General features: G+C 55.5%; 1 protein-coding gene across 2 annotated transcripts; it reads right to left on the bottom strand.

Annotated features, from left to right (window-relative positions):
* Positions 1-827: 827 nt before the first annotated feature.
* Positions 828-25,239, bottom strand: CDHR1 (cadherin related family member 1). 2 transcript variants are annotated; one of them, XM_051833053.3, is made up of 17 exons: positions 25,044-25,239; positions 24,461-24,556; positions 23,407-23,552; positions 22,549-22,599; positions 21,263-21,352; positions 20,071-20,157; positions 18,008-18,124; positions 17,063-17,206; positions 15,419-15,497; positions 14,977-15,077; positions 12,517-12,720; positions 10,614-10,766; positions 6,949-7,113; positions 6,420-6,487; positions 5,610-5,838; positions 4,328-4,588; positions 828-2,979 (listed from the first exon to the last, which is right to left on the bottom strand). In XM_051833053.3, exons 1-17 carry the CDS (start codon positions 25,096-25,098, stop codon positions 2,437-2,439), a joined length of 2,589 nt encoding a protein of 862 aa, XP_051689013.3. In that variant the 5' UTR covers positions 25,099-25,239; the 3' UTR covers positions 828-2,436. The 2 variants fall into 2 exon arrangements, with proteins under 2 accessions (XP_051689013.3, XP_051689014.3); XM_051833054.3 differs by lacking the exon at positions 17,063-17,206 and having other exon boundaries at positions 25,044-25,235.
* Positions 25,240-26,742: the final 1,503 nt, after the last annotated feature.

Raw genomic sequence — 26,742 nt, 5'->3', positions numbered from 1 at the left:
ACCCAGGACTGTGAAGCTGTAAAGCCGTGTGTCAGTTCTTGTGATTAGAAAGTCTGACCTCAGCCATGGGTGGTGGAGCCACTGCAGGTTTCTCTAGTCACATGGGCTAATGTTTTATTCTCAGGGGCCAGGAGAGAGGGGGTCTGCCCAGGTTGCTATTCCTGCCTCCCTGCCCCTTACCTGGGCTATGAACTCCATGCCAGCTTGTAGGTGCAGCCGTGGCCCAGTGTAATGGAGGAAGCAGTCCCTTAGCTGCAGGATTCGCTAGTGCACTGGGACTTGGCTGGCACCACCCTAGGGCGGGCTCCCTCCAGAGCTGACCACATTTGCTGGGTCCATTCGGCTTGGCAAGACCCTCCTCCTTTTCCTAGTGTGGCTGATGCTGGCCACTAGACTTCCAAGATGGGCTCTGCCTTGGTTCCAGTTCCTGGGCTTGTCCAGAAGCGCCTCCTCCCTCTCAGGGCCCAGGGGCTGGGCTGAGCCTCCAGCCCAGAGTTCTTTACAACCACTGTCCCAGAGGCAACACTGCTTGCCCAGCCATGCACACACCAAGCCTCCCGGTTCCTGCCCTTGCCGGTTGCACTGGGAGGCAATCCCCTTCCACTGGCCACGCTCTGACAGATAAGCCTGCAAACGGGCTGGGTCTGAGGTGGACACGTGGCAATGTGGACCCCATTTGCAGCCCTCCTTAGCGTCAGGTCTAGCAGGCAGGGGATAGATCCACCCACCAAGGGAGCCAGCAGGCTGAGCCTGGCTGTGTTTCAGGAAGACTGAAAAGACCCCACAAGTCAGAGCACAGAAACGCAAGCAGGGAGCAGGAAAGCAGCTTGCCCTTCGCTGAGCGGATTTTATTTGCCATTCACACAAGACGTTCCGTTGACTGCATGCAAGTCCTAAGGATGCTGTGTTCCCTGTGGCAGCCATGCCTGATGCACCGCAGCCTCTCCTGAAACTCTGGCTGCAAAGCACCTGTGTCTGCTGACACCTCTCAGTCAATACTGTCTGGGCTGGGAAACGCAGACACCTGGCAGGGGGTCTACACACTGGCACACCTGAGTAACCCCTCCAAACACAGACTCAGAAACCAGGAAGAACACACGTGCATAGAAGCTGCTCTCATAAAAATCTGATGCATCCTAGACAGGTTTTCAGCGAGAGGAGGCAAAATGCAAAGAACCAGTCTACTTGTCTGTCTGTGGACACAGCTGGATCTCCTTACAGCAGGGTCCTTCAGGGGAGGTGCTGGGTGATTTCAATCCTGGGGAGACTGGCACACACCAAGGATGAGCACCCTGGCTGAAGGAACACGCACAGGAGCCTCGAACGCTCAGACTGCATCCCTGCCACCCACCTGTTGTGTAGCCTCAGGCAAACCACTCCTCTCTCAGGAACTCAGTGAAGCAGAGCCTTGGACTGGGTGCTGCTGTGCGGTCCAGTTCTCTCTGACAGTGGCATGGGGTGGTGAGGGGAGAACGGAACGGGAGCTGTGTGGTTCAAGCCAAGCCAGCATCCAGCTCTGACTACTGAGGACCTGTGGCAGCTCCCACACCCAGCCCGGTGCTTCTGGGGGGCCACTCTGCAGAGCAGCAGCGAGGCTCCTCCTGATGTGTCCTTGGAGGAGCTGCACCCAGAGGCTGGTCTGCAGGAAACACGTTGCTTTCTTGCCGCTTTGCACTCTCACAGAGGGGCCCTGATGCTCTTCCGGATGCTTCTGGGGCTACCACTGTGGTTCCAGCTTGGACAATTTCTGGGTTCAAGGTCTTCCCAACTGGGGATATCTGCAAGGCCCATCTCATGCCTCTGAGTCCCCAGCCCCACACGGGCACAACAGGAGCCTGCCATCTCTTCCCATGTACACTGCCCCCCCCTGTGCTCAGGGCTTCAGGCACGGTCCTGCAGTCAGCACAAATTTTCATTGCTTCCTTCCCCTCCCTTTGCCTGCATTTGCTCTCCTGTGGCTGCAGGGCTCACTCACCTCCAGCCTTAGCCAGGGCTGGACCCCCATTGCCTGCTCCTTCCCCTAGCTGTGTTTCAGGATCTGGGTGGCAGTTGGCCTTGTTCTAGGCAGCCCTGCCCCTGCCCCTTGGTTAAGGATATTCAGATCCCAGCGGGACACGAGGGTCTGGGTGGTTTGGGGTTGGTGAGTGAGTAGGAGATGCTCCTGGTCAATTCCCAGTCTCTAAGGGATAGGGATCATTGTAGCTGTGTCCAGGATTTAGGGAATGGGCAAGTATTTGTCAAGTGGATCCCATTGCTCAAGAAATTGCCTGCCCAAGGCTCTGTCTAGAGCCCTGTATATGGGGTGTGTGTGTGTGTGTGTGTGTGTGTCACAGCATTGTACAAAACAGGGGTAACTTTCTGGAGCAGGATGTGAGGACACAGTGAGGGTAGCAGAGTGGACAGAGTTGGGGTGGAGAGGAGACTTCAAGACAGAGTCTAGAAGTAAGCCTTGTTGTCCCTACTCTTCTTCTCAAACTTTTGCTTGAGCTCAGAGACCAGAGTTGACCGGATGGGGCTCCCCGAGGCCCTGGGTTCTGGCGGTGATTGTTGAGGTTGCTGGGGGACCAGGGATCCAGAGACTGTAGGCACTGTCCAGTGGGCTGCACCTGTGTCGGGTGCCACACTGGGAGGCGGAGGCAGAGCTGGAGCTCGAGGGGGCAGTGAGCTAACTGGGCCGTGGCTGTCGTCGCTCTCATTGGGAGGATCCTCCTTGAGCATGAACTTGGTTGCGGCTTTGGCCTTCCTGGACTTCAGCCACTCGACACGGACGGCGTGGGGCGCAGGGCTGGGCCGCTTGCGGATCACACGCCGCACAGGCAAGACCTTGTTGGATTTCTTGTTGCGCCAGAAGGTGGCGGTGGAGATGAGGATGGTGATGGCCACGACGATGGCCATGATGCCGGCCAGCACACCCACAGCCTTCATGGGGTTGTCCTTGGTCTGTATCAGGAAGGCAGCCATGGGATCTCGGGACAGCGTCTGTGAGAGAGAACCACGCTCTGTATTCAGTTGTTCCTGCCTGGGCTCTGGAAGACAGAGCTCAGACACAAGCTTCCTTAAGCCTGATGGTTTCTAAACCTTCTGGAAGCAATGTGGAAAGAAGTACACAGAGCGAGAGCATGGCACAACTCACTGTCTAGAACAATACACTCCAATAGAATGTGATGCAAACAACCTCTATTGGAGTCAAAACTCCGGCTTTACTGCACTCTGGCCTTGAGATAGTAGAATATTATGTGCTTTTGATTGGGGGCGGGGGAGGGGAGGCAATATCTGCCCGAATAGAGCAGGTGCCCTTTCAGGGTTGACTTTATGCCAGACTCTGAGCTTGTTGGGTAGGAAGTTAGAAATTAGCCTCTGTGTGTGTGTGTGTGTGTGTGTGTGTGTGTGTCTGTTTGGAGCCCAAGGGAAACACAGCTCTGCAGAAAGGAATGGAGCCACCTTGGAAGCAGCCCTGTATCTTACAGTACAAAGTTCCATCCATACCCTGATAACCTTCCAGGTGGTCCCAGGCTTCCCCCCAAGGAAAGCTCCTCAGGAGAATCCTCTCTGCCCAGCACCAAGTGGGCTACCCAGCCTGATGACAGTGGCAATAAAACCCTCACAGCCTTCCTCCAAGGCAGGCACCCTAGGGGCGGCTCCTCTGCCCAGCACAAGGTGGGCTACTTGGTCTGGTAGCACTGAGTACTGACACCTGGGGAGGAATTTTACCTAGTTTGTCTAGAAGAAGTGGGGGAGAGGAGAAACAGCAGGAGGAACTGGACCCTACTGCCTTATAAACCCCAGTCTAAATGTGAACTAGGCACTCTCAGATTCCATCTGGAGAGGTGCCCATCTGTTCTAACGGACGCCCTACCCTACTGAACCTTGCTACCTTGCTGAGCGCTCCTCTGTCTCACGTCTCAATTCTTTCTTGCATGAATTCTATTCCACTCATCTCCGCTAACAAGCTCACAGCTACATAGTCACGTAATGATTTCATTTCTGGCTTTTCAACACCTGTGCCAGGGAGGCATCATCATTCCTGTTACACAGGAAACGTAATGGAAACTTTAAGAGCAGAGGGCGGGAGCATGGTGGGAGCAGCGGGATGATCAATCAGGTCTGGAAGCCCAACCAAAATCACAAACCCCAATGTCACATCCTTAATAAGCATTAAAGCAAAGCAGTCACGATGATTCCAAAACTTGCGTCTGCTGGCACGGGCAGCCTTTGCTAGCATGCAGCGTTTTTTGGAGCAAGTGTGGAGATGACGGTTTTGCTTGTCTTTGCTGCAGGCCTGAGCTGGCCCTCTACCCCCTTTCCCGGACTAGGGCTTTACACCCACCTCCGTGTCTGTGATGTCAATCTTGAGCAAGGCCGTGGTGCTGAAGGATGGTGAGCCGCGGTCCTTGGCCTGCACCTCCAGGGACCACGTACAGTCCTCCCCACTGGGAGTGATGTTGTGCAGGACATCCAAGGAGCTGATGGAGTTCTTGAGCCGGATCTCCCCTGTGTGTGCATCAATGTCGAATACATTGGCCGGCTCGGCATGGGTGATGGAGTAGTCCACCAGGTTGTTAGGTTCTTCTGCGTCCTGGTCTATGGCCTGTGCACAGGGAGAACACACAGCACTGGGCTTTGGGGAAAATATCTGTGGAAAGCAGCTGAACTGACATGTCACGTGGGGCTTGCTGGGTTGATGGGAAATGGTCCAGATCCTGTGAGGAGTGGGATGAGTTGGAAAAGGAAAAGGTATGCCTTGGTATAAGCCAGGGTCTATGCTGGGTCCTCTCTCTGAGTCCTATGATCCCAGACTCAGAACAAGTCAGGAAGTGGGTATTGGAAAAATCATAGTATACTTGCAAAAATGAAAACTTGGATGCTAAGTGACTTGCCCAAGGATGCAGAGGTAGAAGTTGGGATTCAAACTCAAGTCTGTTGGGTGTCTGGGTTCAGGTTTTTTTCGGAAGAGAGTGAAGTGCAGTGGGAAAAGCACTGTTCTGACAGCAGGTGGCGCAGCTACATGAACTAAGCAAGTCAAGCACTTAGCCCCTGTGAACCTCAGAGTTTGCATTTGTAAAGTGGGGATGTCAGGCCGGCGCCGCGGCTCACTAGGCTAATCCTCCACCTTGCGGCGCCGGCACACCGGGTTCTAGTCCCGGTCAGGGCGCCGGATTCTGTCCCGGTTGCCCCTCTTCCAGGCCAGCTCTCTGCTATGGCCAGGGAGTGCAGTGGAGGATGGCCCAGGTGCTTGGGCCCTGCACCCCATGGGAGACCAGGAAAAGCACCTGGATCCTGGCTCCTGCCATCGGATCAGCACGGTGCGCCGGCTGCAGCGGCGGCCATTGGAGGGTGAACCAACGGCAAAAGGAAGACCTTTCTCTCTCTGTCTCTCTATCTCACTGTCCACTCTGCCTGTCAAAAAAAAAAAAAAAAAGTGGGGATGTCTTCCTCCTCAGAGTTACTTTTGGGTTGGGGTGGTGATGGGGATATATAAAGGACCTTGAAGCCCTTTGTCCAAGCTGGGAGTACAATATTTGATTTTAAGTGAAATTCCCAAGCCCCAGTGTCTCTCGCAGCCACTGGAACCCGACTTTCAGGGGAGGCGAGCTGCCTGTGAAACCCACCTCAATCCTCACGGGGGTCCCCAGCACCATTGTCTTCTCCTGGATGCTCTTTCCAAACTGGGGGTAGTGGTCATTGACGTCCAGCACGGTGACACACACCTCGGCCAGACTGTACCTTCCCTCCATGTCCTCGGCCTTCACATAGAAGTTGTACCTGGAAGTGGCCTCGGCGTCCAGGCTGGCCCAGGGCTGGGTGTAGATAAGCCCAGTGGATGAGTGGATCAGGAACCTGCCAGGCACAGAGAGCAGAGGCACGGTGTGTAGAGCACACATGTGTGGATAAGCATGCGTGTGTGCACATGTGCATGCACACACACGTGCACACATATGCTCACATGTGCGCACACACACACATATGTCTGCAGTGGCGAGCTGCCTCTGGGAAGGAGCAGGGAGGCGTCATGCAGCTTCCTCAAGTCGTCCACCTGCTCTCTCCCACTCATCCCTGCAATCTGATGAGGAAGGCAGATCCTCTCATCTACTCACCCATCAGTCACTATTGAGCTCAGTAACCCAAATCACAGCCCTTCGTGCTCCATGGAAATGGCCTGCCTCCTCCCCAGCCAAGCCCTGCTCTCCTGGCTCCTGAGGCCATGGGTCTTAGCTCCAGGACATGACCATGGCCTCTCCAGCCACATGAGTGCATCCCCAACACCTATGCATCAGGCTCACCACTGCTTCCTACACCCTGGAGACGGGGATGTGTGCCTCTTCTACTCAGGCTCCGATCCTGCCTTTACACAGACCCTCTGCACACCCCCTTCCAAATCCCTTACCCAAGGCCGTGTCTAGAGTTCTGGATCTACTTACAGGTCTGCCTCAGTCCCATAGATGGAGTATTTGACTTCACCCCAGGGTCCTGTGTCTGGATCCACTGCCTGGAAGAGAGAAAGCTCCCAGTGGCACCTGCCCAGGGAACTCCGCACTCCTGTGTCTGTGTGTTGCTTTCAAGGGCAAATCCAGGGGAATCTGGGGTTTGCCCAACTTGGGGGATGCTGATCTGGAGGCTGCCCTGGAGCCCTAGTTTTCCTCCAAGGTCTTAAGCTTTGGAGGAATCAAAAGACTTAGAACAAGAATGTATTTATTGCGCCCTGATAAATGAGGGAGGAAAAGGGACTAGGTCCTGTGGCCTGTGCTTGGGGTTTGCACATCCGTCCTCACTGGAGACCTGGGAGGGTTGTTTTCCCCACTGCATAGATGAGGAAGCTGAGACTGAGAGGGCACGGAGCTTGTGCAAAGACGTAGCTGATGCGGGTTTTGCAGCCAAAACTGGAGCCCACATCTGTCCCACTTCACAAGGGCCCGCACCCTCCAGCCCCTGGACCAGTCCCCAACCTACTGTGACAGCCACCACGTTGGTGCTCCCTGGGGCATTCTCGGGGATCCTGGCAATGTAGTAGTGGGAGGTGAACTTGGGGTCATTGTCGTTGGTGTCCTGGAGCTGGATCACAACATCTGCTGTGGAGCTGAACTTCTCTGGGGTGTTCACTTCCACGGCCAGGAGCTGCGGAAGCAAAGAACACGAGGCCTTGTCTGGGTGGGAAGTCACCTTGGGCACATCTTCCTGCCTCTTGGCCCTCCAGAACTGATCCAGCACCCACCTGTCTTCTCCCAGCTGCCAACTCAGTGCTCCTCCACCCCCTGCAAGGGTCACCTATCGGGCCCCACACTGTTCCCCACGGGTTTGCAGGAACAGCTTCTATGTCATTTCCACGAGTATGAGGGACTTCCAAAAGTTGACAGAAAAATATGGAATTAAAAGTATGAGTTTATTTTGGTGCAAAAAGTGTTTTTATGGTACGAAATTTATTTTTTCACAAAACCCAGAAAATGTATATTATGAAAAAACCAGGCATGGATCTAAAAATTTATTTAATTTTTTAAAATAAAAAAAATTATTTTCAGGGCTAGCACTGTGGCATAGCAGGTAAAGCCACTGCCCGCAGTGCAGGCATCCCCTATGGGTGCTGGTTCAAGTCCCAGCTGCTCCATTTCTGATCCAGCTCCCTGCTGCTATGCCTGGAGAGCAGTGGAAGATGGCCCAAGTCCCTGGCCCTGGCAACCACATGGGAGACCTAGAAGAAGCTCCTGGCTCCTGGTTTGGATGAGCGCAGCTCTGGCCGTGGCAGCCATTTGGGGAGTGAACCAGTGGATGGAAGATTCTCTCTCTCTCTCTCTCTCTGCCTCTCTGTAACTCTGCCTTTCAAATAAATAAATAAATCTTTTTTTTTTTTTTTTTTTGACAAGCAGAGTGGACAGTGAGAGAGAGAGACAAAGGTCTTCCTTTGCCATTGGTTCACCCTCAATGGCTGCCGTGGCTGGCGCGCTGCGGCCCGCACATCCCGCTGATCCAAAGCCAGGAGCCAGGTGCTTCTCCTGGTCTCCCAGGGGGTGCAGGCGGGCCATCCTCCACTGCACACCCGGGGCCACAGCACAGAGCTGGCCTGGAAGAGGGACAACTGGGACAGAATCCGGCGCCCCAACCAGGACTAGAACCCGGTGTGCCGGTGCTGCAGGTGGAGGATTAGCCTATTGAGCCATGGCGCCGGCCAATAAATAAATCTTTAAAAATTATTTTCTTTTACTTGAAAAGCAGAGCAGGAGAGAGAGAGAGAGAGAGAGAGGGAATTTTCCATCTGTTAGTTCACTTCCCAAAGGACTGGCCAGGGCAAAGCTAGGAACTCAGAATTCTACATTGGTGGCCAGCGCCGCGGCTCACTAGGCTAATCCTCCGCCTTGCGGCACCGACACAACGGGTTCTAGTCCCGGTCAGGGCGCCGGATTCTGTCCTGGTTGCCCCTCTTCCAGGCCAGCTCTCTGCTGTGGCCCGGGAGTGCAGTGAAGGATGGCCCAAGTGCTTGGGCCCTGCACCCCATGGGAGACCAGCATAAGTACTTGGCTCCTGCCATTGGATCAGCGCGGTGCGCCGGCCATGTTGGCCATTGGAGGGTGAACCAATGGCAAAAGGAAGACCTTTCTCTCTGTCTCTCTCTCTCACTGTCCACTCTGCCTGTCAAAAAAAAAAAAAAAAAGAATTCTACATTGGTCCCCTACTTGGGTAGCAGGGACCCGAGTACTTGGGCCAACATTTGCTGTCTTCCCAGAGGCATTAGCAGGAAACTGGATTGGAAGGGAAGCAGCCAGGACTCAAACTGGCACTCTGATCAGATAAGGGGTGATGGCTTCATAAGCAGCGCCTTAACCCACTGTGCCACATGCCAGTCCTAAGGTTTGTACTTCTTATTTTGTTTCTCATCCCAAGAACAATGCTTTTTTTTTTTTTTTTTTTTTTTTGGACAGGCAGAGTGGACAGTGAGAGAGAGAGACAGAGACAAAGGTCTTCCTTTGCCGTTGGTTCACCCTCCAATGGCCGCCGCGGTTGGCGCGCTGCGGCCGGCGCATTGCGCTGATCCGAAGCCAGGAGCCAGGTGCTTCTCCTGGTCTCCCAGGGGGTGCAGGGCCCAAGGACTTGGGCCATCCTCCACTGCACTCCCAGGCCATAGCAGAGAGCTGGCCTGGAAGAGGGACAACCGGGACAGAATCTGGCGCCCCGACTGGGACTAGAACCCGGTGTGCCGGAGCTGCAAGGCGGAGGATTAGCCTAGTGAGCCATGGCGCCGGCCCCAAGAACAATGTTATTTCAGGAATTATGTTCAATAATAATGGGTTAGCAGACATCCCTCTTTTGTTCCTGATATCATATGTTGTAGTATTTCATTTTTAAGTGTGATCCTGGATATAAGCTTGTGTGTATAAATAATGCTCATTTAAATAATATCAATGAAATATTTATTTTTCCTTTTTGTTAAAATATAACTTGTATGTTATAATATAAATGGGTTTCAAAAAGTTCATGGAAAGTGTGTTTTAATTCCATTTTCCATGAATGTTTGAAGTCTCTTTGTACAATCTGTATTATTTATGTACATTTAAAACTTAATGGAATTACAAATTATATCAAAGGAGTACTCCTTGTTCTGCTAAGACTGTTATCAGATCAGATGACAGGTGTCAAAGGCAGATGAGAAAGCATCTTTTTTTTTTTTTGACAGGCAGAGTAGACAGTGAGAGAGAGACAGAGAGAAAGGTCTTCCTTTTGCCGTTGGTTCTCCCTTCAATGGCCGCCGCGGTCGGCGCGCTGCGGCCGGCGCATCGCGCTGATCCGAAGCCAGGAGCCAGGTGCTTCTCCTGGTCTCCCAGGGGGTGCAGGGCCCAAGTACTTGGGCCATCCTCAAGCACACCCGGGCCACAGCAGAGAGCTGGCCTGGAAGAGGGACAACCAGGACAGAATCCGGCGCCCTGACTGGGACTAGAACCCGGTGTGCCGGCGCCGCAAGGCAGAGGATTAACCTAGTGAGCCGTGGCGCCTGCTGAGAAAGCATCTTGACAATCAAGTAGTTTCTACAAACAAGGCAAAGTATATGAATAATTTTCCTTTGATAACATTCCATCCCCTTCCCTGAACTTTGCATTCCTGGGTCTAGCTGTAGTTTAGAAGCTGGGGCTCAGAGGCAAGTATTTAGAACAGTGGTTAAGACCCCTCTGGGGATGTAAGCATCCCACGTTAGAGTGCCTGGGTTCAAGCCCCGGCTCTGCTCCTGATTCCAGCTTCCTGCTCATGTACACCCTGGAAGGCAGCAGATGATGGCTCAAGTACCTGGGTCCCTGCCACCCTCATGGGGGGATCAGGATTGAGTTATAGACTCCTGGCTTCTGCTTGGCCCAGCCCTGGCAACCATGGGTGCTTCAGGAGTGAACCAGCAGATGATTCACTCGTCTCCATCTCTCTGCCTTTTTGCCTTTCAAATAACTAACTTTTAAAATATATGAGTGGTTCACAGAAGCTCTGTCCGTGGACGGCTCTTCTTCCCTTCTGGTCCATCACTTGCTCCTCACATTAGCAGGAAGGCCAGGGTGTGACACGGTGCCCTCAGGAATGAATGCTGGTGTGAGCTCCTGGGACCCCATTCAGGGCAGGGCAGGGCAGGGCAGGGCAGCACCCACCTTGAAGGCTAATACTTTGTACTTCTCAAAGTCAATGGCAGCTGAGTTCTCCACGATGATGGTCACCTGGGCTTCATTCAGGACCGTCTGTGGCACCACTCGGAAGATGCCTCCTGGGCCCACCAGCCGCAAGTTGAACTTGGCATTGGCTCCCTGGGCAGCAGAGTTTGAAGAACAGAAACAACACAGAGACATGAGAATAGAAATTTATAAACCATAGCCTCCCTATTCTCATAGGGACTATGTTCCAAGACCTCCATGGATGCCTAACTCCTCAGAGAATACCTGGGTCTCCCATCCAAGGACTAATCAGGCCTGACCCTGCTTAGCTTCCGAGATCAGATGAGAGATCAGGCACCTTCAAGGTTGTATGGCTGTAGACATAGCCTGTGTTTTTTCCTATACATGCATTGCTGTGCTAAAGTTTAATGTCTACCTTAGGAACAAAAACTAATGATAAAATATAAAAATTACAGTATGCTATTATAAAAGGTATTTAAAATTCAGAAATTGCTTACTTCTAGAATTTTCCATTTAATATTTTGGGGCTATAGTTTTGGGACTATATATTTTGGGACTCACATGACTGAAAATGCAGAAAGTGAAAATGTAGATAAGGAAAGGAGCTATGGCATTGTGGCACAGTGAGTTAAGCCGCCGCCTGCAGGCCAGCATCCCATATGAGAGCTGGTTGGAGTCCCAGTCATTTTCCATCCAGCTCCCTGCTAATGCACCTGGGAAAGGGGATGATGGCCCAAGTACTTGAGCCCCTGCACTCATGTAGGAGACCTGGATGGAGTTCCAGACTCCTGGCTTCATCCTGGCCCAGACCCAGCTCCTGCAGCCATCTGGGGAGTAAACCAGCAGGTGGAACATCTCTTTCTGCCTCTCCCTCTCCCTCTGTAACTCTATGCTTCAAGTAAATAATTTTTTTTCACAAAAAGAAGGAATTACAGGATTTGTGCTAAGCGAGGAGCCTCCATATGCTCCAGGCCCTGGGAGGTGAGCAGTCTCACTTCTCCCCACACATGAGCTGCTCAGGATCAGGAAGACTTAGCAGGCTATGGGGATTAAGCAAGGTCACAAACACATGATGTCTAATCCTGCGCTAGACATAGGAGGTGGCAGGACTCACAAATGCCTGTCTGGTGGCTTTTACTTCTTTATGTTTACAAAGTGTATTTATTTGAAAGGCAGGAGGACACAGACAGGGGAGAGAGAGAAAGAGAGGAAGGGAGGGAGGCTCCGCCTGTGGTGCCAGCATCCCATTGGGCACCAGTTCAAGTCCTGGCTGCTCCACTAGAAAGCAATGGAAGATGGCCCAAGTGCTTGGGCCCCTGCTCCCGTGTGGGAGACTGGAAGAAGCTCCCAGCTCCTGGCTTCAGATAGGCTCTGCTCCGGCCTTTGTGGGCATTTGGAGAGTGAACCAGCAGATGAAAGACCTCTCTCTCTCTCTCTCTCTCTCTCTCTGTAACTCTGCCTTTTAAATAAATAAGTAAAATCTTAAAAAAAAAAAGTACCCAACTACTGGGGTAATTAAGTAACTGGTTCTAGGGTCTGCATTAGCAGGAAGCTGGAGTCAGGAGCTGAAGGTGGGGACTGAACCCAGGCACTCTGAACTAGGGTGTGGGCATCTTAACCAGTGTCTCAACTGCTAAGCCAAAGGTTCATCCTGGCTTTTACTCGTTAATTGATTTATTAATTTTAATTTATTTAAATTTATTTAGTTGATTTTTAAATTTATTTTAATTGATTTACTTGTTAATTGGTTAAGGCATTTAGGCAGCTATCCTTTCTCCTCTCCTTCTCGGATGTATGCTCTTGGCTCATTCCTTCTGAGACCTGCCTGGCTTCCAGTGAGGGTTCCTGCAGACCCAACTATTCAGAGGGCAGGGCCAGGCACCTGGTCGGAGTCGTTGACGGTGATCTTGAGGCCCCGCAGGATCTCCCCCTGGGGCGGGTGCTCATACATGGACAGCTCAAACCTGTTCTGGGGCCCGCTCTCTCCATAGAATGTCGGTGGGTGGTTGTTGAGGTCCACGATCCTGATGGTGACGGGGACCATGGCCTGGGCAGCTGGGCTCCCTGCAGAGCTGATCTCAGTGACCTGGGGTGGAGACAGGGGGCTATGGCTGTGTGGCAGGTGGGCTTTCATCAGTCCCAGTGATCCATTGTCCTGGTATTCACACCTTTGTACAATCCCAATTCCTTAAGTGATCCTTGGTCTAGCAGCTTGCTTCTAACTGATAGCATATGGCAAAGATGAGCTTTCCCTTTATGATCAGATGACAAGCGTTTGTAACTTCTGCCTCACTAGAAGACTTTCTCCCTTGTTGACCGTGGTGAGGCAGGCAGCTGTGTTGGAGAGGCCCATGTGACCCCTAGCCAACAGCCAGCACAGAACTGAGGCTCTCTTGGTCTAAGATCTCCCAAAAGAACCGAGCTGCACCGATGACCGACCCGTCCCCAGCTGAGTCTCCTGGAGACCCTAGTCTTGGCTAACAACCCAATTGCAGTCAGACATGAGACCTTGAAACTGAAGACCCAGTCAAGCTAAGTCTGGGCTCCTGACCCACACAGCCCGTGAGATAATAATGCATGAGTGCTGCCGTAAGCCACTCTGTTTGGGGGTAGGTCGTCACTAACACAGGCTGCAAAGCTAGGGCTGAGGGTCCATGGGCACCTCATGAACCATGTAGTAAATGTCACAGGAGCCCCTTCAGGGATCTCCTGTCCCTAGTTCTTCAAAGACACCCTAGTTCTGGAAGGTCGCTCTCCCACAATGACCCTCTCTGCACCCAACTCCTCTATGCCCCGCCTACTGTCTTATTTTCTCTTTCTCAGAGGCTGACGCCTGCCGTCTCCACTTCCAACTTTGCACTCACTTCTCACCGTCCCCACCTGGGCACTTCCCACTGCTCTGCATGCTGCAGCCACACCACCACCCTTTCCCCTGCCCAAGGGCTCTGTTCTCTTGCAGCTTCTCTGAGCAGCCTCTCTGATCCCTCCCGACTCTCCTCACCTGCCATTCTCCTCCCCACAGCTCCTGCAGCTGTGGACTTGGCCACCGGCTGCTCTGTCCCCTAGCCATCCCCTGGGTGACCTCATTCCTTCCCACATCCATCATAGACACCTGTTTACTGATGTCTTCTCCTGTAAAGGTCAATCCTGGTTGCCCAAGTGTGGATGTTTCACCTTGAATGACCCCAGCACCCAGGTCCATCACTCCCCTCCTATTTAGCTTGCTTCCTCTGCCCTGCTCGCGATGACGAAGTCCCTGGGCCTTTACCCATCCCTCCTCCATCCCTCTCTCACCCCTCACAGACCATCAGTGGCTATGCTATGTGCCATCTGCCTTCTTCTATGTTTTGCAACTTGCCCCTTTCTGCCATCCCACTTCCTTGCAGCCCCACAGGCCTTTTTTCTCTGCCACCTTGGCCATGGCTCTATCTCCCTGCCTCCCCCTAAATATGACATGACATCAGAGTTCTCAGATGCCAGGCAGAGCCTACTGCCAGGATAACGTGCTGAGTCCTGGGTTGACCCTGGACACAGGGAATTCCCATTCCCAGGAGTGAGTCCTGGAAGGCTTTGTTGGCCATGCTGTCCGCATCCAAGAACTTTAGTGATCTAGGGAGCAGCCAGAGAGAGCTTTCCCACAGGTACTTCTAAGCCTGCTCACAACCTGTCAATGAAACTGCTTTGCTCTGGGGCAGGGGCAGCTCCACAATCTGCAGGGGCAATGAAACATGAAAAACTATTAAGAATTTCAAGAAAGCAAACAGCAAAGTATTCAGCTTAGCATGGGGTCCTGTTCCATGCAGCTCTTAGGTGACCATGCAAGTCACATGCCTTGCTCTAGAGAGAACACACAGCTTGCATTTCAGGGCCTTTGCTCCTCCAGCCCAGCCTCGTGTTTCAATGGTCCTCCTCCAGCAGGCTCTTGGCTCCAGTCTCCCCTGTTTCCTGGGCGCACTGTGTACTCCCACCTCCAGGCTGCACCCAGCGTTTTCCTGGCTTGGATGCCTTCACTCTGCTGCTGCCCAACCCCAATTCAACGCTCCCCTCTGACACCCTCTGCCTGTTGGAGCCTGCTCTTAGCAGAGGTGTTGCTGCTTCAGTCCTACCTCCTCCTGCCTTTTCGCGACTCTGCCTGTGACTTTATGGCTCCTCTCGCCACGGGTTGTGTGTACATCTGCTGCAGCCTGGTGCTGCAGGAGCTCCAGGAAGCAACGTCTAGCTCACTTCCCAGAATGAACCCCCCCCCCCCCCGCCCGATGGAGGAGGCCCTGGGTCTCATCACCTCAGTAGCCTTCTAGGGCTAGAGGAGGGGGTGGAGCAGGCCAGTCTAGAGGGGCGTTACCTGCACGTGCAGCTCATACATTTCTCTCTGCAGCTGGGCAGGGCTCTGTGTGAGGAAGATGGCTCCGGATGTCTCATTAATTTCAAAGGCTCCCTCGCTTCCTGTAATAGATACATGCTCTGCAGTTCTGTAAAGGGCCACAGGGGGTGCAGGTGCCTAGTGCACTGCCTTGTAGAAGTGTTCCCAAAATTGTGACACGGTCATCTATTGCATTGCCAATGAGGAAACTGAGTCTCAGAGGGGCTCAGTAAGCTGTCTAAGGTCACACAGGAAGCACAGATCTGAGCCTGAGCACACGCCCTAGGAGACCAGCTCCCCGGGGTGGGAGGGTCAGCCCCTCCTCTCCATTCTGCTGGTCCCATGGGGGGAGGGACCTGGGACCCAAACGGTTGATGAACCTTGCTGTGGTCACCCCCAGGGTCAGAGCAGCTGCCCGACTCACCGTTCACGAGGCTATAGAGGACACGGTTGGGATTGCCCCGATCGCCGTCCATGGCCACCACTGTCAGCACCTCGGAGCCCTGGGGGGAGCAGAAGCAGCTGCCTAAGGCTCCAGGGCAACTCTGGGGCTCTCCCTCCCCTTCACAGAAGGGAGGTGCCCCCTCCCCCCACCAGGAAAAGAGCCAGGCCTCTGCATGGCCCTGGAGGACATCCCTGCTCTGCTCTGCTGGGAGCTCTCTCCAGGCCTGCGGGGAGGGGGACAGCCTGAGCCTCTGCTGGTCCAACGGGGCCAAGTGTGTGCTGCCCACGGATGCCCAGGTCTGCTGACTGTCTCCTCAGCCCACTGCTCCCCTGCTGTCCCCTCCATCTGTTACCTTCACCCCACTGCAAGGTGCATGGGGGAGAGGCGAGAGACAGGTGGGACAGGGGCTGGGTCACCAGGCTTTAAACGGAGTTCTGGGATTAGGATTTTATCCCCGGGCACTGGGTGCCATTGGAAAGAGTCTGGTAGGGAGGGGCCACAACGGGACAATCCAGCTGACACTGATGCCCTCTTCCATGCTCACTGCCAGGCCCTTGCTGAGACCAAGCCCTCTGCTTTGTTCTCTACCCTCAGCCCCTCCATGGGGTGGTTGGAGCCTCCCCGGCCCGGCCTGACAGCCCCAACCCAGGCAGTCCGGTGTTTCCACCTCCCTCCCTCTGAAGTACTTGTTTCACCGTCAGGGAAGTTGAGAATGTGATTCAGTCACAGCGCTCCCGAGCCACGGCAGAGTGAGGTCTGGCTTCAGCCTGGTCTCTGCTTGCATGGAGCTCTTGGTTTGGGTGGGGGCAGCTGGTGCCCAGAAAAACATGGGGGAACCCCAGGGAGGGCCAAGCTCGTGCCAAGGGAGCCGAAGGAGCTCCCCCACTTCAGAACAGGGGATGGGCGCCCAAGTCAGCTGAGAAGCATGGGGGCATTGGGACGGTGGGCACAACTCAGGCAGAGGACTAAGGGCTGTGTGGTGAGACCTTGTCGGGTTTGTGAGGAGGCAGAGGGCCCTCGGAGGGGAGGCTGGGCCTCAGAGGCCAGGCGTGGAACCTCTGGGGACCTGCTGGGCAGCCAGAAGGCAACCTCAGGAGCTGGAACACCGGGGATGGAGGTTTGGTTGAATGAGGAGTGAAGCTGAGGCCAACCCTCCAGCTGCACCTGTGGGATGTCTGAGGGTCACGGTGCTTCAGGCAGCAAATAGTGAGGGAACTGCTGGTCTGAGGGACCCCAGGCTGAAGGTCTGGGGCCTGGGAATGCACCAAGGATGTTCCCCCTCCAAATGAGGTGACAGAGAGACACCTCTGTCTTCTCTCAGCCCTTTGAAGGGGCTACAGCTGGACTGGCAGATGTGTGAATGCAGAAATGCCAGACTGGTGGGCACCCAGAAGATGTCCCCTGCCCCCACATGAGCCTGGGCTTGCTCTGCCTTGCACTTCTCAAGGCAAAAGGAGCTGTTCATGGCCAGAGCCCTAGGAAACTCAGGAGCCAGCCAGTGTGTGCAGAGCATGACCTAGCTGGGACCAGCTATGCATACCCTGCAAGGCACCCTGGGCAACCACTCAGGACAGGGCCAGAGGCATCTGGAGGGGACGCTGGCAGAGGGGTGCAGCCACCCACCGGGAGGGTGTCCTCATACACGTAGCCATAGTAGGGTGTGCCCACGAAGACAGGGGCCGTGTCCTGAACATCCTCCACGTTGACCGTGACCGTGGCCGTGGCTGAGAACACCACGTCAGCCCCACGGAGCCTGCCCCCACCATCCTGGAGAAGAACCGGGGGCCACAGAAGCAGCGTGAAGACAGGCAGGGCTCTGCGGTCAGTCAGGCTCCCCGCACCTGTCAGGGCCAAAGTCCCCCTCCCACCAGGAAACCAGGCTCAAACACCTGCTGTCCTACTATGTGCTCAGCCTGTGCTGGGTGCTGTGGAGCCAAGAGAATGACTTAGCACCCTGTGTAAACACCTACAATGGTGCCAGGCAGCTGGCAGCTGGGGCTGTCTCAGGCCTCCTAGCACAGGCTGGCGTGGGATGGCTTGAAGCCACTAAGTGTCTTACAAGGGCCTTCCTGTGCAGGAAATGCTGGGCCTGGAGCAACGGTGGCTGGCGTTGCCTGCTCTCTGGGGGAGGAAGCCTTGGCTGAGCCCCTGCAGGCTTCCAGCACCAATCACTTGCAAAACTTGGGGAACCTGGTTAAGTTTCAGGGTTGAGTGAATGAGGAAACAGAGGCTCAGAGAGGGTCCCCCAATGAGGAGAAGGTGGGGTAAACAGGTTTGACCAGAGAGACGGTGCCCATTTGGCCACACTAAAAGGAATGTGTGGGACACACAAGTCCCCTTGTGGTGGCCAGATAGAGTACGCTGACCCATTAGTCTTGGGTCAGAGGAGACCGTGTCCTCTCCAGGCCCCCAACACAGTTCCCCAGAGAAAATGTCCATGCAGCTGCCCCTCCCCCTCTGCCCACCGCACCCCCTGCTCTCCTACCTGCCCCACCCCTTCACAGCTTCCAGCTCTGCTCCCACCCCAGGGCAGCCTCCCACACTCCTCCCTTCCTCCCTTTCTGTTACCTTGGCGACCACGGTGATGAAATGGGTCCGGGACTTCTCGTAGTCCAGGGTGGCCCCAGCCTGCAGGCGCAGCACACCGCTGTGGCGGTCCACAGCAAATTTGCTGGGATGCAGATTCTGTAAGGGTGGGGCACAGCTGGGCTTCAGGCAGGAGCCCTGGGCCAGCCTGGGAATGACCACCTGCTCACTGCCCCTGAGGCTGAAGTCAGACCTCAGGGTAGCCAGCCCTTCTGGCCCCAGGTCACCCTTTGGAGGGCTGGGGGTTTGCTCTCCCACACCCTCAAGGCCCGTGGCTTCTCTCTGTCTGCTCTGCTGGAAAACAAATTGGGCTAAGCTCTGGCTACAGGTGGTAGTGGTTAGAAACGCCTGCAGAGGGGCCAGCACCGTGGCTCACTTGGTTAATCCTCTGCCTGTGGCACCGGCATCCCACATGGACACTGGGTTCTAGTCCTCTTCCAGTACAGATTGCCCCACCCTGAGTGTTCCCAGGCTGCACTTCCCCAGCCCCTTCCCCAGGCCCCCAGCACTTCACATCCACATGGGGTTGAAGAAACCTGTCCGGGCCTGCGATGGCCGCTAGCAAACAACCAGAGCAACAGCTCTCAGACAAAGCAAAGCCGTGATCCGCTGCCTCCCACCCTGCGCCTGACCGCGTGGAGGCCCCAGCCCTGCACCTGCTGCCCCTCTCAGTCTGCTGCTTCCACAGCATTTTCTGTTCTTCCCACCTCCACTCACCTACACCCACACTCTTCAAAACGGTACAGCTTGGTGACTAAAACTCCAGGGAGACTAAAACTCCAGGTGGCCATTCCCACTCCAGGCTCCAGGGAGATTGCTGGGACTCCGCAGGTCTTGGGGTGATCCCTGGTTTAGCTCTTGTGCCACCTTCAATGCGTTACCTGCCTTATCCCGCTCAGTTTCCCCAGATGTAAGACAGGAAGGAGAAAAGCATGTGGGCTATTGTGAGGCTCAAATATGTAGGGCACTCAACAACAGCACCTGGCACCTGGAGCCTGATGCCTCCCAGTTTGAGGTCCCCCCTGAGCACCCCTACAAAATGCAGGAGCTCCCCACCAGCCTCCTCCAAAGAGTGGCCATCTCCCACCCCTCCCTCATCAGATGCTGCCTAGCACTGGCCCACAGCCACTTACTTGGGGTGGGTTGGAGGTCCCTCAGCTTGTCTCCCTTTGAAAGGCTTTTATTTTTTTCCATTTATTTATTTGAACAGAGTGGCAGAGAGAAAGGTAGAGACAGAGAGAGATAACTTCCATCTGCTGTCTCACTTGCCACATGACCACATGGCCTATACTGGATCAGACCAAAGCCAGGAACCGGCAACTCTATCAAGGTCTCCCACATGGGTGGCAGGGGCCCAAGCACTTGGGCCATCTGCTGCTTCCTTTCCAGATGCATTAGCAGGGACCTGGATCGGAAGCAGAGCAGCTGGGACTCGAACCAGTGCTCTGATATGGGATGCTGGTGGCGTAGCAAGGGGCAGCTTCACCTTAACCAGCTGACCACAATGTTGGTCCCTTTCAGGATGGCTTTTAAGCCCCATTCCCTGTAGAGAAGAGCACTCTGCAGGCGTTTCTTTTATTATTATTAATATTTATTTGACAGATAGAGTTAGACAGTGAAGGAGAGAGACAGAGAGAAAGGTCTTCCTTTCCCCCAAATGGCCGCTACGGCCGGAGTTATGCCGACCCAAAGCCAGGAGCCAGGAGCTTCTTCCTGGTCTCTCATGCAGTGCAGGACCCAAGCACTTGGGCCATCCTCCACTGTGCTCTTGGGCCAGCAGAGAGCTGTACTGGAAGAGGAGCACTGTACTGCTGGGGACCTGGGAAAGGGGCTGGGGAAGTGCAGCCTGGGGACACTCAGGGTGGGGCAATCAGGGGAAGAAGGCTTCTGCACCCCTCGGATCCCTGCCTACTGCTTGCACCCCTGTGTGGATTCTTTGGGACCATCAGAGGCACTGACCCAAGGGCCTTGGTGATGAAGGTGGGGACCATCCAGTGTCCCTTTCAGCCCAGGTCCCTGGTGACATCCTTTGTGTGCTGTCTTACCTGCAGGAAGTAGGTGACACTCCCTCCAGAGCCTGTGTCCTTGTCCACTGCACGGACCTTAAAGATGCTGCTCCCAGCAGGTGTGTCCTGAGGGGTGACGGGGTAGTGACAAGATGCTTAGGGAGCCATAGGCATGGGGACCATGGAGCGATGCGGTGGAGGGAATGGAGGGCTAACATGTGTGTGAGCAGCCATCATGGGGGAAGGGCAGCAATGGAGGAGACGCAGGACATGGTGCAGGAGGTGCCACAAAGAGGTGGCTCAGGGTTCCCTTAAGGAGGCAATAGAAGGAGAAAACCAAGACCCCAAATGGGTGAAGAGTTTAAACAGGAAACAGCCATGCACAGACAAGGGCATGGTTCATCCACATGGATGTATCAGGGTCACCAGCGGTCACACACAGGTGCACACAACTCAGAACAAGCATAAGCTATTTCTCCTGCTGAGTTAGTGAGCATCTGAGACTCAGAATCTGCGGTGTGGGCACGAGAGAGAGGGGAGACATCGTCTCCCCAGTGTTGCAGGGCAGGGAGTGAAGAGATGAGCCGTTTGGTAACACAGGCATTCATGCTTCTGACTTGCTAATTTCACACCCTGCATTGCCCCTTAGGGAAATAACCTTAATTAAAGAAAAAATACCCTTGTACTCAAAGCTTGGTGTTTCTCACAAACAGCAAACAAAATGGGACGGCTCAGTAAGTGATGGAATGTTCCCTCAATAGAAACTGGTAAATCAGTGGTTATTCGAACTCCACAACAAAATGAGGAAAATCCTTATGTTATACACTGAGTGAAAAACAGGATATGGGACACATGTATTTAGTATAGCCACAGCTATGCTAAATAAGCAACAACCCTATAATCACAAAAAGCCTAGAAGGAACTACTGCAACACTGAGCAAGGTTTTAAGTCGGAGGGACTGAAGGTAACTTTAAAAACTCTACTTTTCTATCTATTTCACATTTCTACAGAACACATAGACTATGATTATAGTGGAAGATAATAAATGGACCGAAATGAAAATGAATGTGGGGGGATGGTGACAGAGGTTGGGGAGGGAAGGGCATGGAGAGTGGGGCATGGTAGACAGGTGCTCTGCATGCCAGTGCTGGGGCCAGGTCCCTGGCAGCCCCAGAGAGCAGGCCATGGCCCAGGTGGGAGTCTTGCCCTGCCCAGCAGCCTCTCACTCACCTCGGGGACCAAGACAACGTAAGGCTCCTGGATGAACTGGGGTGCCTCGTCGTTGGCATCCGTCACCAGGACCGTGACTTTTTCTGCCACCTGGAAAGAAGAGATGGCTCAGGAGCTGAGGCAGTGAGACCTTCTGGGAGACAAACAGATAGTGGCTTCTAGCAGCCCTGCCATTCTCTGTCTCTGTCTCTCTCTCATCTCCACTCTTCTCTCTTCTATGTGTTCATGCAACAAATATTATTAAGAAGCTACATGGAACAAAGCACTGTGTTGCATGCCAGTGATGGAAGGCAGTCTGCAAGTGTGCTATTCTGCAGTGTTCTGGCAAGGGGTAGCACATAAAAGAACCCGGTGATATCACTCAGGAGACAACAGGTGGGCCAGGCCCTGCATTGCACCTCCCTGCCCCCCAGCCAGGGGTCCCTCGGGCATCCCTTGGGCGCAGGTGTGCTGCATCCAGAGGCCCTGAGAACGGTCCCTACCCCGGACCCCGGCCTGGCCTGTGGTGGTGGACAGCAGGGAGGCTGCCCAGAGGAGGAAACGCCAAGCCCCACAGCAAGTTCGCCTTGAAGGAAAGAAGTGGTGGGCCAGGTAGGAGGGACCATGTGTTCAAAGAGGAGTGAGATGGCTGGTGAATTCAGAAGACAGGAGATTCATGGCTGGCTGGGTGGGTGGTGGGGTGGATGAGGGAGAGAGCTGGAGGAAGCAGATGCTGATTGCGGGGTGGTGGGGGGAGGAGGGGTCTGTGGATGGCAGATGGCAGCTTGGATGTCATCCCAAGGGTGGCAGGGCCAGCTCTGGGTGCTTTCTGAGCCCGGGATGGGGGCCAGACCTATGCATCACAGTGACAGCCACGGCGGCACTCTGTGGGTGGACTGGGGTGGCTGGGGAGCCTCTGGGGTGGGCTGCAGTAATCCCAGAATGCACTGGTGGGGGCTGGAGGAAATGCTGACTGTGCAGAAGGAGGACAGGCAGCACACCTGTGTGCCCAGGTGTTCAGCTTGGGTAACCTGGGCAAGGGGCCAAGACCCAGGAGGGAGGAGGCAGAGGGAGAGGGCAGGTCTGAGGAGAAGCTGCAGAATGTGAGTTTGACACGCTGGAAGTTCCTCAGAGAGACCTTGGCCTCCGTTCCCCTCCCCCTTTCTCCCCCCACCTCTGGTCTTGCTGCAGCTCTGTCCTGTGGGCGCTCTGGGTGGGTTTTGCTGGGCCCTGGGAGGGCTGGGGAGGAGCCCTGCCAGCCTCCTCCTTCTGCAGGCTGCCAGGGGCTGGCTTGGGTGTGCACTCACCAGATTCAGTCCGTCCGAAATGCTGATGATGGCTTCAATCTCATCCTCCCTCTGTGGAGCACAGGGACTAAGTGAGTGTCTGAGAACACCGCAGGGAACCCCGAGGCTGGGGGAGCCCTCCTGGGTGCATGAATAGGGCGTGGGGGGTAGCCTTAGCATATCTGGCACAGCCAGATGCCGCCTCCCATTGTGCCTGAGACCTTATTTTGGGGCTTTGTGTATCAATGGTTCTCCTAGACCCCTCCATATTCCAGGGTTCTGCAGTGGTCCACATCTAGGGTGGCTCAGGTTCAAGTGTTCCCCAGGACATAGTGTCGAAGGTCATTAGAACCCCGTGGGTACTAGGGAGGAGGTGCTGGGAGCCTACAGCTGAGGTCCAGTTATATGGCCAGCATGAGGTCTCCAGAGGGAAGCAGAGCCCGGTGCCCTGTCACCCACAAGTTCAGAAAGGTGCAGGTGAGAGGACTTTGAACAAACTCAGATTCACACCTTCAATCACTCTCTCTGGCCCTGATCTGCTCTCTGAGTTTCCTGGGGCTGCCAGGACCTGTCTAAGGACTGGCATGAAAACCCCTTTTGGAAGGCTTCTCTCAGATACCTCACAGCACACACAGATTTATTTTTAATTGATCGTGCTTAAAAGATTAACAGGGCTGGCGGGTGCTCACTAAGGAGCCCCATGACTCAGCCTGCCAGTGTAAAGACTGGGGGTAGCAGCCCAAGATCCTCCAGGCAGAGGTGCCGGGGCAGCCCCTGTGGGTGTCCCCTCCTGGGCAGTGAGCATCTCACTCAGAGAGACCTTCTAGACCTTAGAGGTCGGTCTGCATGCCTGTACAGGGTTCCCAGCATTTCCCATACCTCTCTGTCCAGTTCTTCCACCAGAGTGATGTTTCCAAAAGCGGGGTCTACAGAAAAGACGCTCCTGGCGCTGGGGTCAAAGCTGATGTGGTAGGACACCGGGTCTCCCTCAGGGTCTGTCCCATTCAGGGTGTACACGTGAGAGCCTGGAAGGAGACACGGGGGAGACCTGGGACCTGAGACCTGGTTTCTCTCTGCTGCTTCAGCCCAAGAAGTCAACAGTTGGGAGGGTGGAGATTCCATTGTGCGTCAAAGCTGGGACCCTGAACTGGGCGCTGGCTGCTGCCCCCCACCCCACTGCTCCCCACTTTTTATCTCAGTTCTTCACAGCTGTCAGCGGTTGCTATCAGCCACTTCCCAGGCTGTAATCTGTGCAGATTATAGGGGTGTTTCAGAGTTCTCTGCCTGTGTTTCCCTCTGCCTGGTGTGATCCTCTTTCAAGAGCCAGCTCTGGGGGGAGAGGAGGAGGTGGGCAGGAGAGGCTCCCTGGGCGCAGGTGCAAGACCCATGGTGCAAGACGGCACCCCAACGCCTGGGATTCTGGACCCAGGAGTCCCTGCTCACTCACCCCGCCTCCAGGTCCCAACCCCCGCATGGAGAGGGACAGAGAGGGCAACTCCAGCCTCTCTTCCTTCTCTCCCTGCCCATCTCAGCCAGCTGGATGTCCATGGGTCGTTTTAAAGTCCTGAGACCCAGGGCTCAGAGAGGCAAATCCATTTGCTCAAGGCACACAGCAGGCATGCGGCAGCGCCTTACTGTTCTGCTGGACAGCTGCCTGTCGCAGGACAGACCTAGCCTTTGGGCTGGTGTGGTCCTGGTCCCCAGGCCTGGCCCCGCTTAGGTCGCCATGGTAGCTGTGACATCCTTTCCTGTCTGTGCCTCCCACAACCCCGACTCCGGGGTGGGGGTAATTCTGAGCAGAAACAGGGCGGGAGCCCACGCAGCCTGGCGCTTGGCGTTCGCACGGGCTCAGAGGAGTCATGGGTTTGGTCCCCGCGTCCTAAGGAACGCGAACCTCTCTCCTCTATGGGATGTCCATACCAGGGCTCCTCACCTACAGGGGTGTCCTCTGGGAGGCTGAACAGGGCCATGTTTCCATTGGTGCTGCCGACCCCGTTGTCGAAGAAGTGGGGCGCGAAGTTGGCCTGGGCTAGGGGGAGAACAGAAACAGGACAGATGGACACCAGACACCCGGGGAGGACTTCGCACTCGCAGGGTCACGGGTGAGGTCGGCAGGAGGGCACTATGCCCCTCCAACCCGAGCGCGCCCAGGTACGCCTCCCGGAGGGTCCCCTGCTTCCCCGTGGGCTCGGACTGGGCTCGCGCTTGTCAAGGACACAGAGCTTAGACCGCATGAAGCGCGCATTCCCGCCCGGGACGGCGCGCGGACGGCGAGCAGATGCTCCGACAGGGGCAGTGCACCTGCAAGGTCAGGTCGCGAGCCGGCGCGTGCAGCCCTCACAGCCGCCGCCACGCCTCCTGCTCGGCGTCCGAAGATGCGGAGGGTAGCGGGAGTTAGGCTCCGACCGCGGGGTCCCAGGGTACCGGTCTCTGGAGAAGCACCCGGGCCGGGCAGCTGGTAGGATCCCCCGCCCCCGGCAACCACCCCTTCGCCTTCCAGCGCCGGGACCACTCACCGAGGCTGAGGAACAGCAGCCCCAAGGCCAGGGCAGCCCACGGGCTGAGCCTCATGTCTCCGCGGGCGGGTGGCGTCCCTTGCCGCCGCCGAGGCCGGGCGCAGGAGCGCGGAGCATGCCCTGGGCGCGCGAGCAGAGCACAGCCGACAGCTGGGCGGCGGCGGCGCCGGCGGGAGGGGAGCAGGGCGGTGCGAGGGCGCTAAGCCGCCGCCGCCGCTCGAATCTGCGCAACCTGAGCGCTCCGGCCCGCAGCCTAAAGAGACCAGTGAGTGGGCGCAGGGACCCGCTCTTGGATGCAGGCGGGGGCAGGGGGCGTGGCGAGACTGCTCCTGCCACACCCCCTTTGCCCTAGTCTGGAGCTCCGGAGCCAACCAAGGGCTCCCTAGGCCCCAGAATAAGGATGGGGCGCGGAGCAGGGCGCTGAAAAACTGAGGCTTTCTGGGGTCTCGAAGTCCTTGAGTGGGTTCCGCTGCCCCGAAGTTTTCCTTTTGCATAAGCTTCCTCTGGGGTTTTTAAAGGAACTTTGCTACCTCCTCTGAGCTGAGCAAACAGCCTGAGACTAACGGGAGAAGAGGGGGCGGAGCGGCTGGGCTCCGGGGAGGGCGCTGCCTTAGCAATCCGGGCACTTATTCCCGAGGGACTTTGAGATGAGACAAAAAGACAAACAGCCCGGGGAACGGGCGAGGAGGGCAGGTGGGGAGCGGTTATCTGCACGTGTTCTCTGAGATCTCAGCCCATTCCCGCCCAGCGCTCCGGAAGGGTCTGACACCCTATGTGCTGGGCAGCAGGGAGAGCCTGCACGACTCCTGGAGGTTCTCCAGGCAGCAGTCCCCTTCCCCCATCCCCCCTGGAGGAGCAGCACACCCACCCTTCGAGTTGCCCAAGGAAGGGCGAACCCTTTGAAGGCAGATTTTTAAGCCTCATGTTGGGACAGATATGCTGATGGAGCTGGCGGACACAGGTCTGGACTGCCCAGCAGGGAGGGAGTGCCCCGTTCCTGAAGGACCTTTAGGCAAAGCAAACGACCTTTTCATGGCCGGGAATAGGAAGTGCCCAATCTAGGGCATTTCCCAGGATGCCCTTCGGAGGGTATGTTCCCCGACAGAGGAGCCCTCTTTGTGTGCCCCACCCCAGTGCCCTCCCCAGCTGGGAGCTCAGCACTCCTCAGGCATTCAAAGGAGCACAAGGTCTCCCAGCCCCTGAGCCAGCCTTTCTTGATCAACTGCTAGCAAGAGTCAGGGGCTCAGAGAGGGAGGGAGACGATGAATCGGGGGTCCCAGCGTGTTCAGCACTTTTCAAGTGTAATGACCCAAACCCTTCTTGTTGAATCTTCCTGCAGGAACCACACACTGGAGGTTGCACAGATATTTCTGCATCATGCTGGGGGGAAAACCAAAGCAAGCGCTCCATGGGCTTGCTGTGGATCCCCTAGGGAGCTGGAGGCAGAGCTGTGGCATCTGCACGTGGATGCCTGGGTGCTGTGCTGGGAAGGAGCCAGCTCCTCTGAGTCCTGCACTGCACTCAGTCGACAGACTTGCCCTGGCGTGTGTGCATCCACTCTCATCCTGCATAGCCCTCCCGTGTGATGGTCCCTGCTGTATGGAGGAACGCATTCAAGCTCAGAAAACAGGTAAGTCGCTTGCTCAGGCTCACGCAGCTGGTGAGGGAGCTGGGCTTGGATTCTCACCCAGTTTGTGCT

The sequence above is a fragment of the Oryctolagus cuniculus genome, chromosome 15 (assembly GCF_051225735.1).
Source record: "Oryctolagus cuniculus isolate XC-2025 breed Fujian yellow rabbit chromosome 15, ASM5122573v1, whole genome shotgun sequence".
In the NCBI taxonomy this organism is placed as follows: Eukaryota; Metazoa; Chordata; class Mammalia; order Lagomorpha; family Leporidae; genus Oryctolagus; species Oryctolagus cuniculus.
The sequence above is the reverse complement of the archived record's forward strand: the minus strand, read 5'-3'. Positions and strand labels throughout refer to the sequence as shown.

Bases quoted from the DNA above. Each gene is read 5' to 3' on its own strand.
- CDHR1 (XM_051833053.3), bottom strand. From the start codon at position 25,098: ATGAGGCTCAGCCCGTGGGCTGCCCTGGCCTTGGGGCTGCTGTTCCTC. The intron at 10,767-12,516 runs GTGCCTGGCCCT...TCTGCTGCCCAG, and splicing joins CCGTCAACGACTCCGACCAG to GGAGCCAATGCCAAGTTCAA. The intron at 2,980-4,327 runs GTGGGTGTAAAG...TCTCTCTCACAG, and splicing joins TTGACATCACAGACACGGAG to ACGCTGTCCCGAGATCCCAT.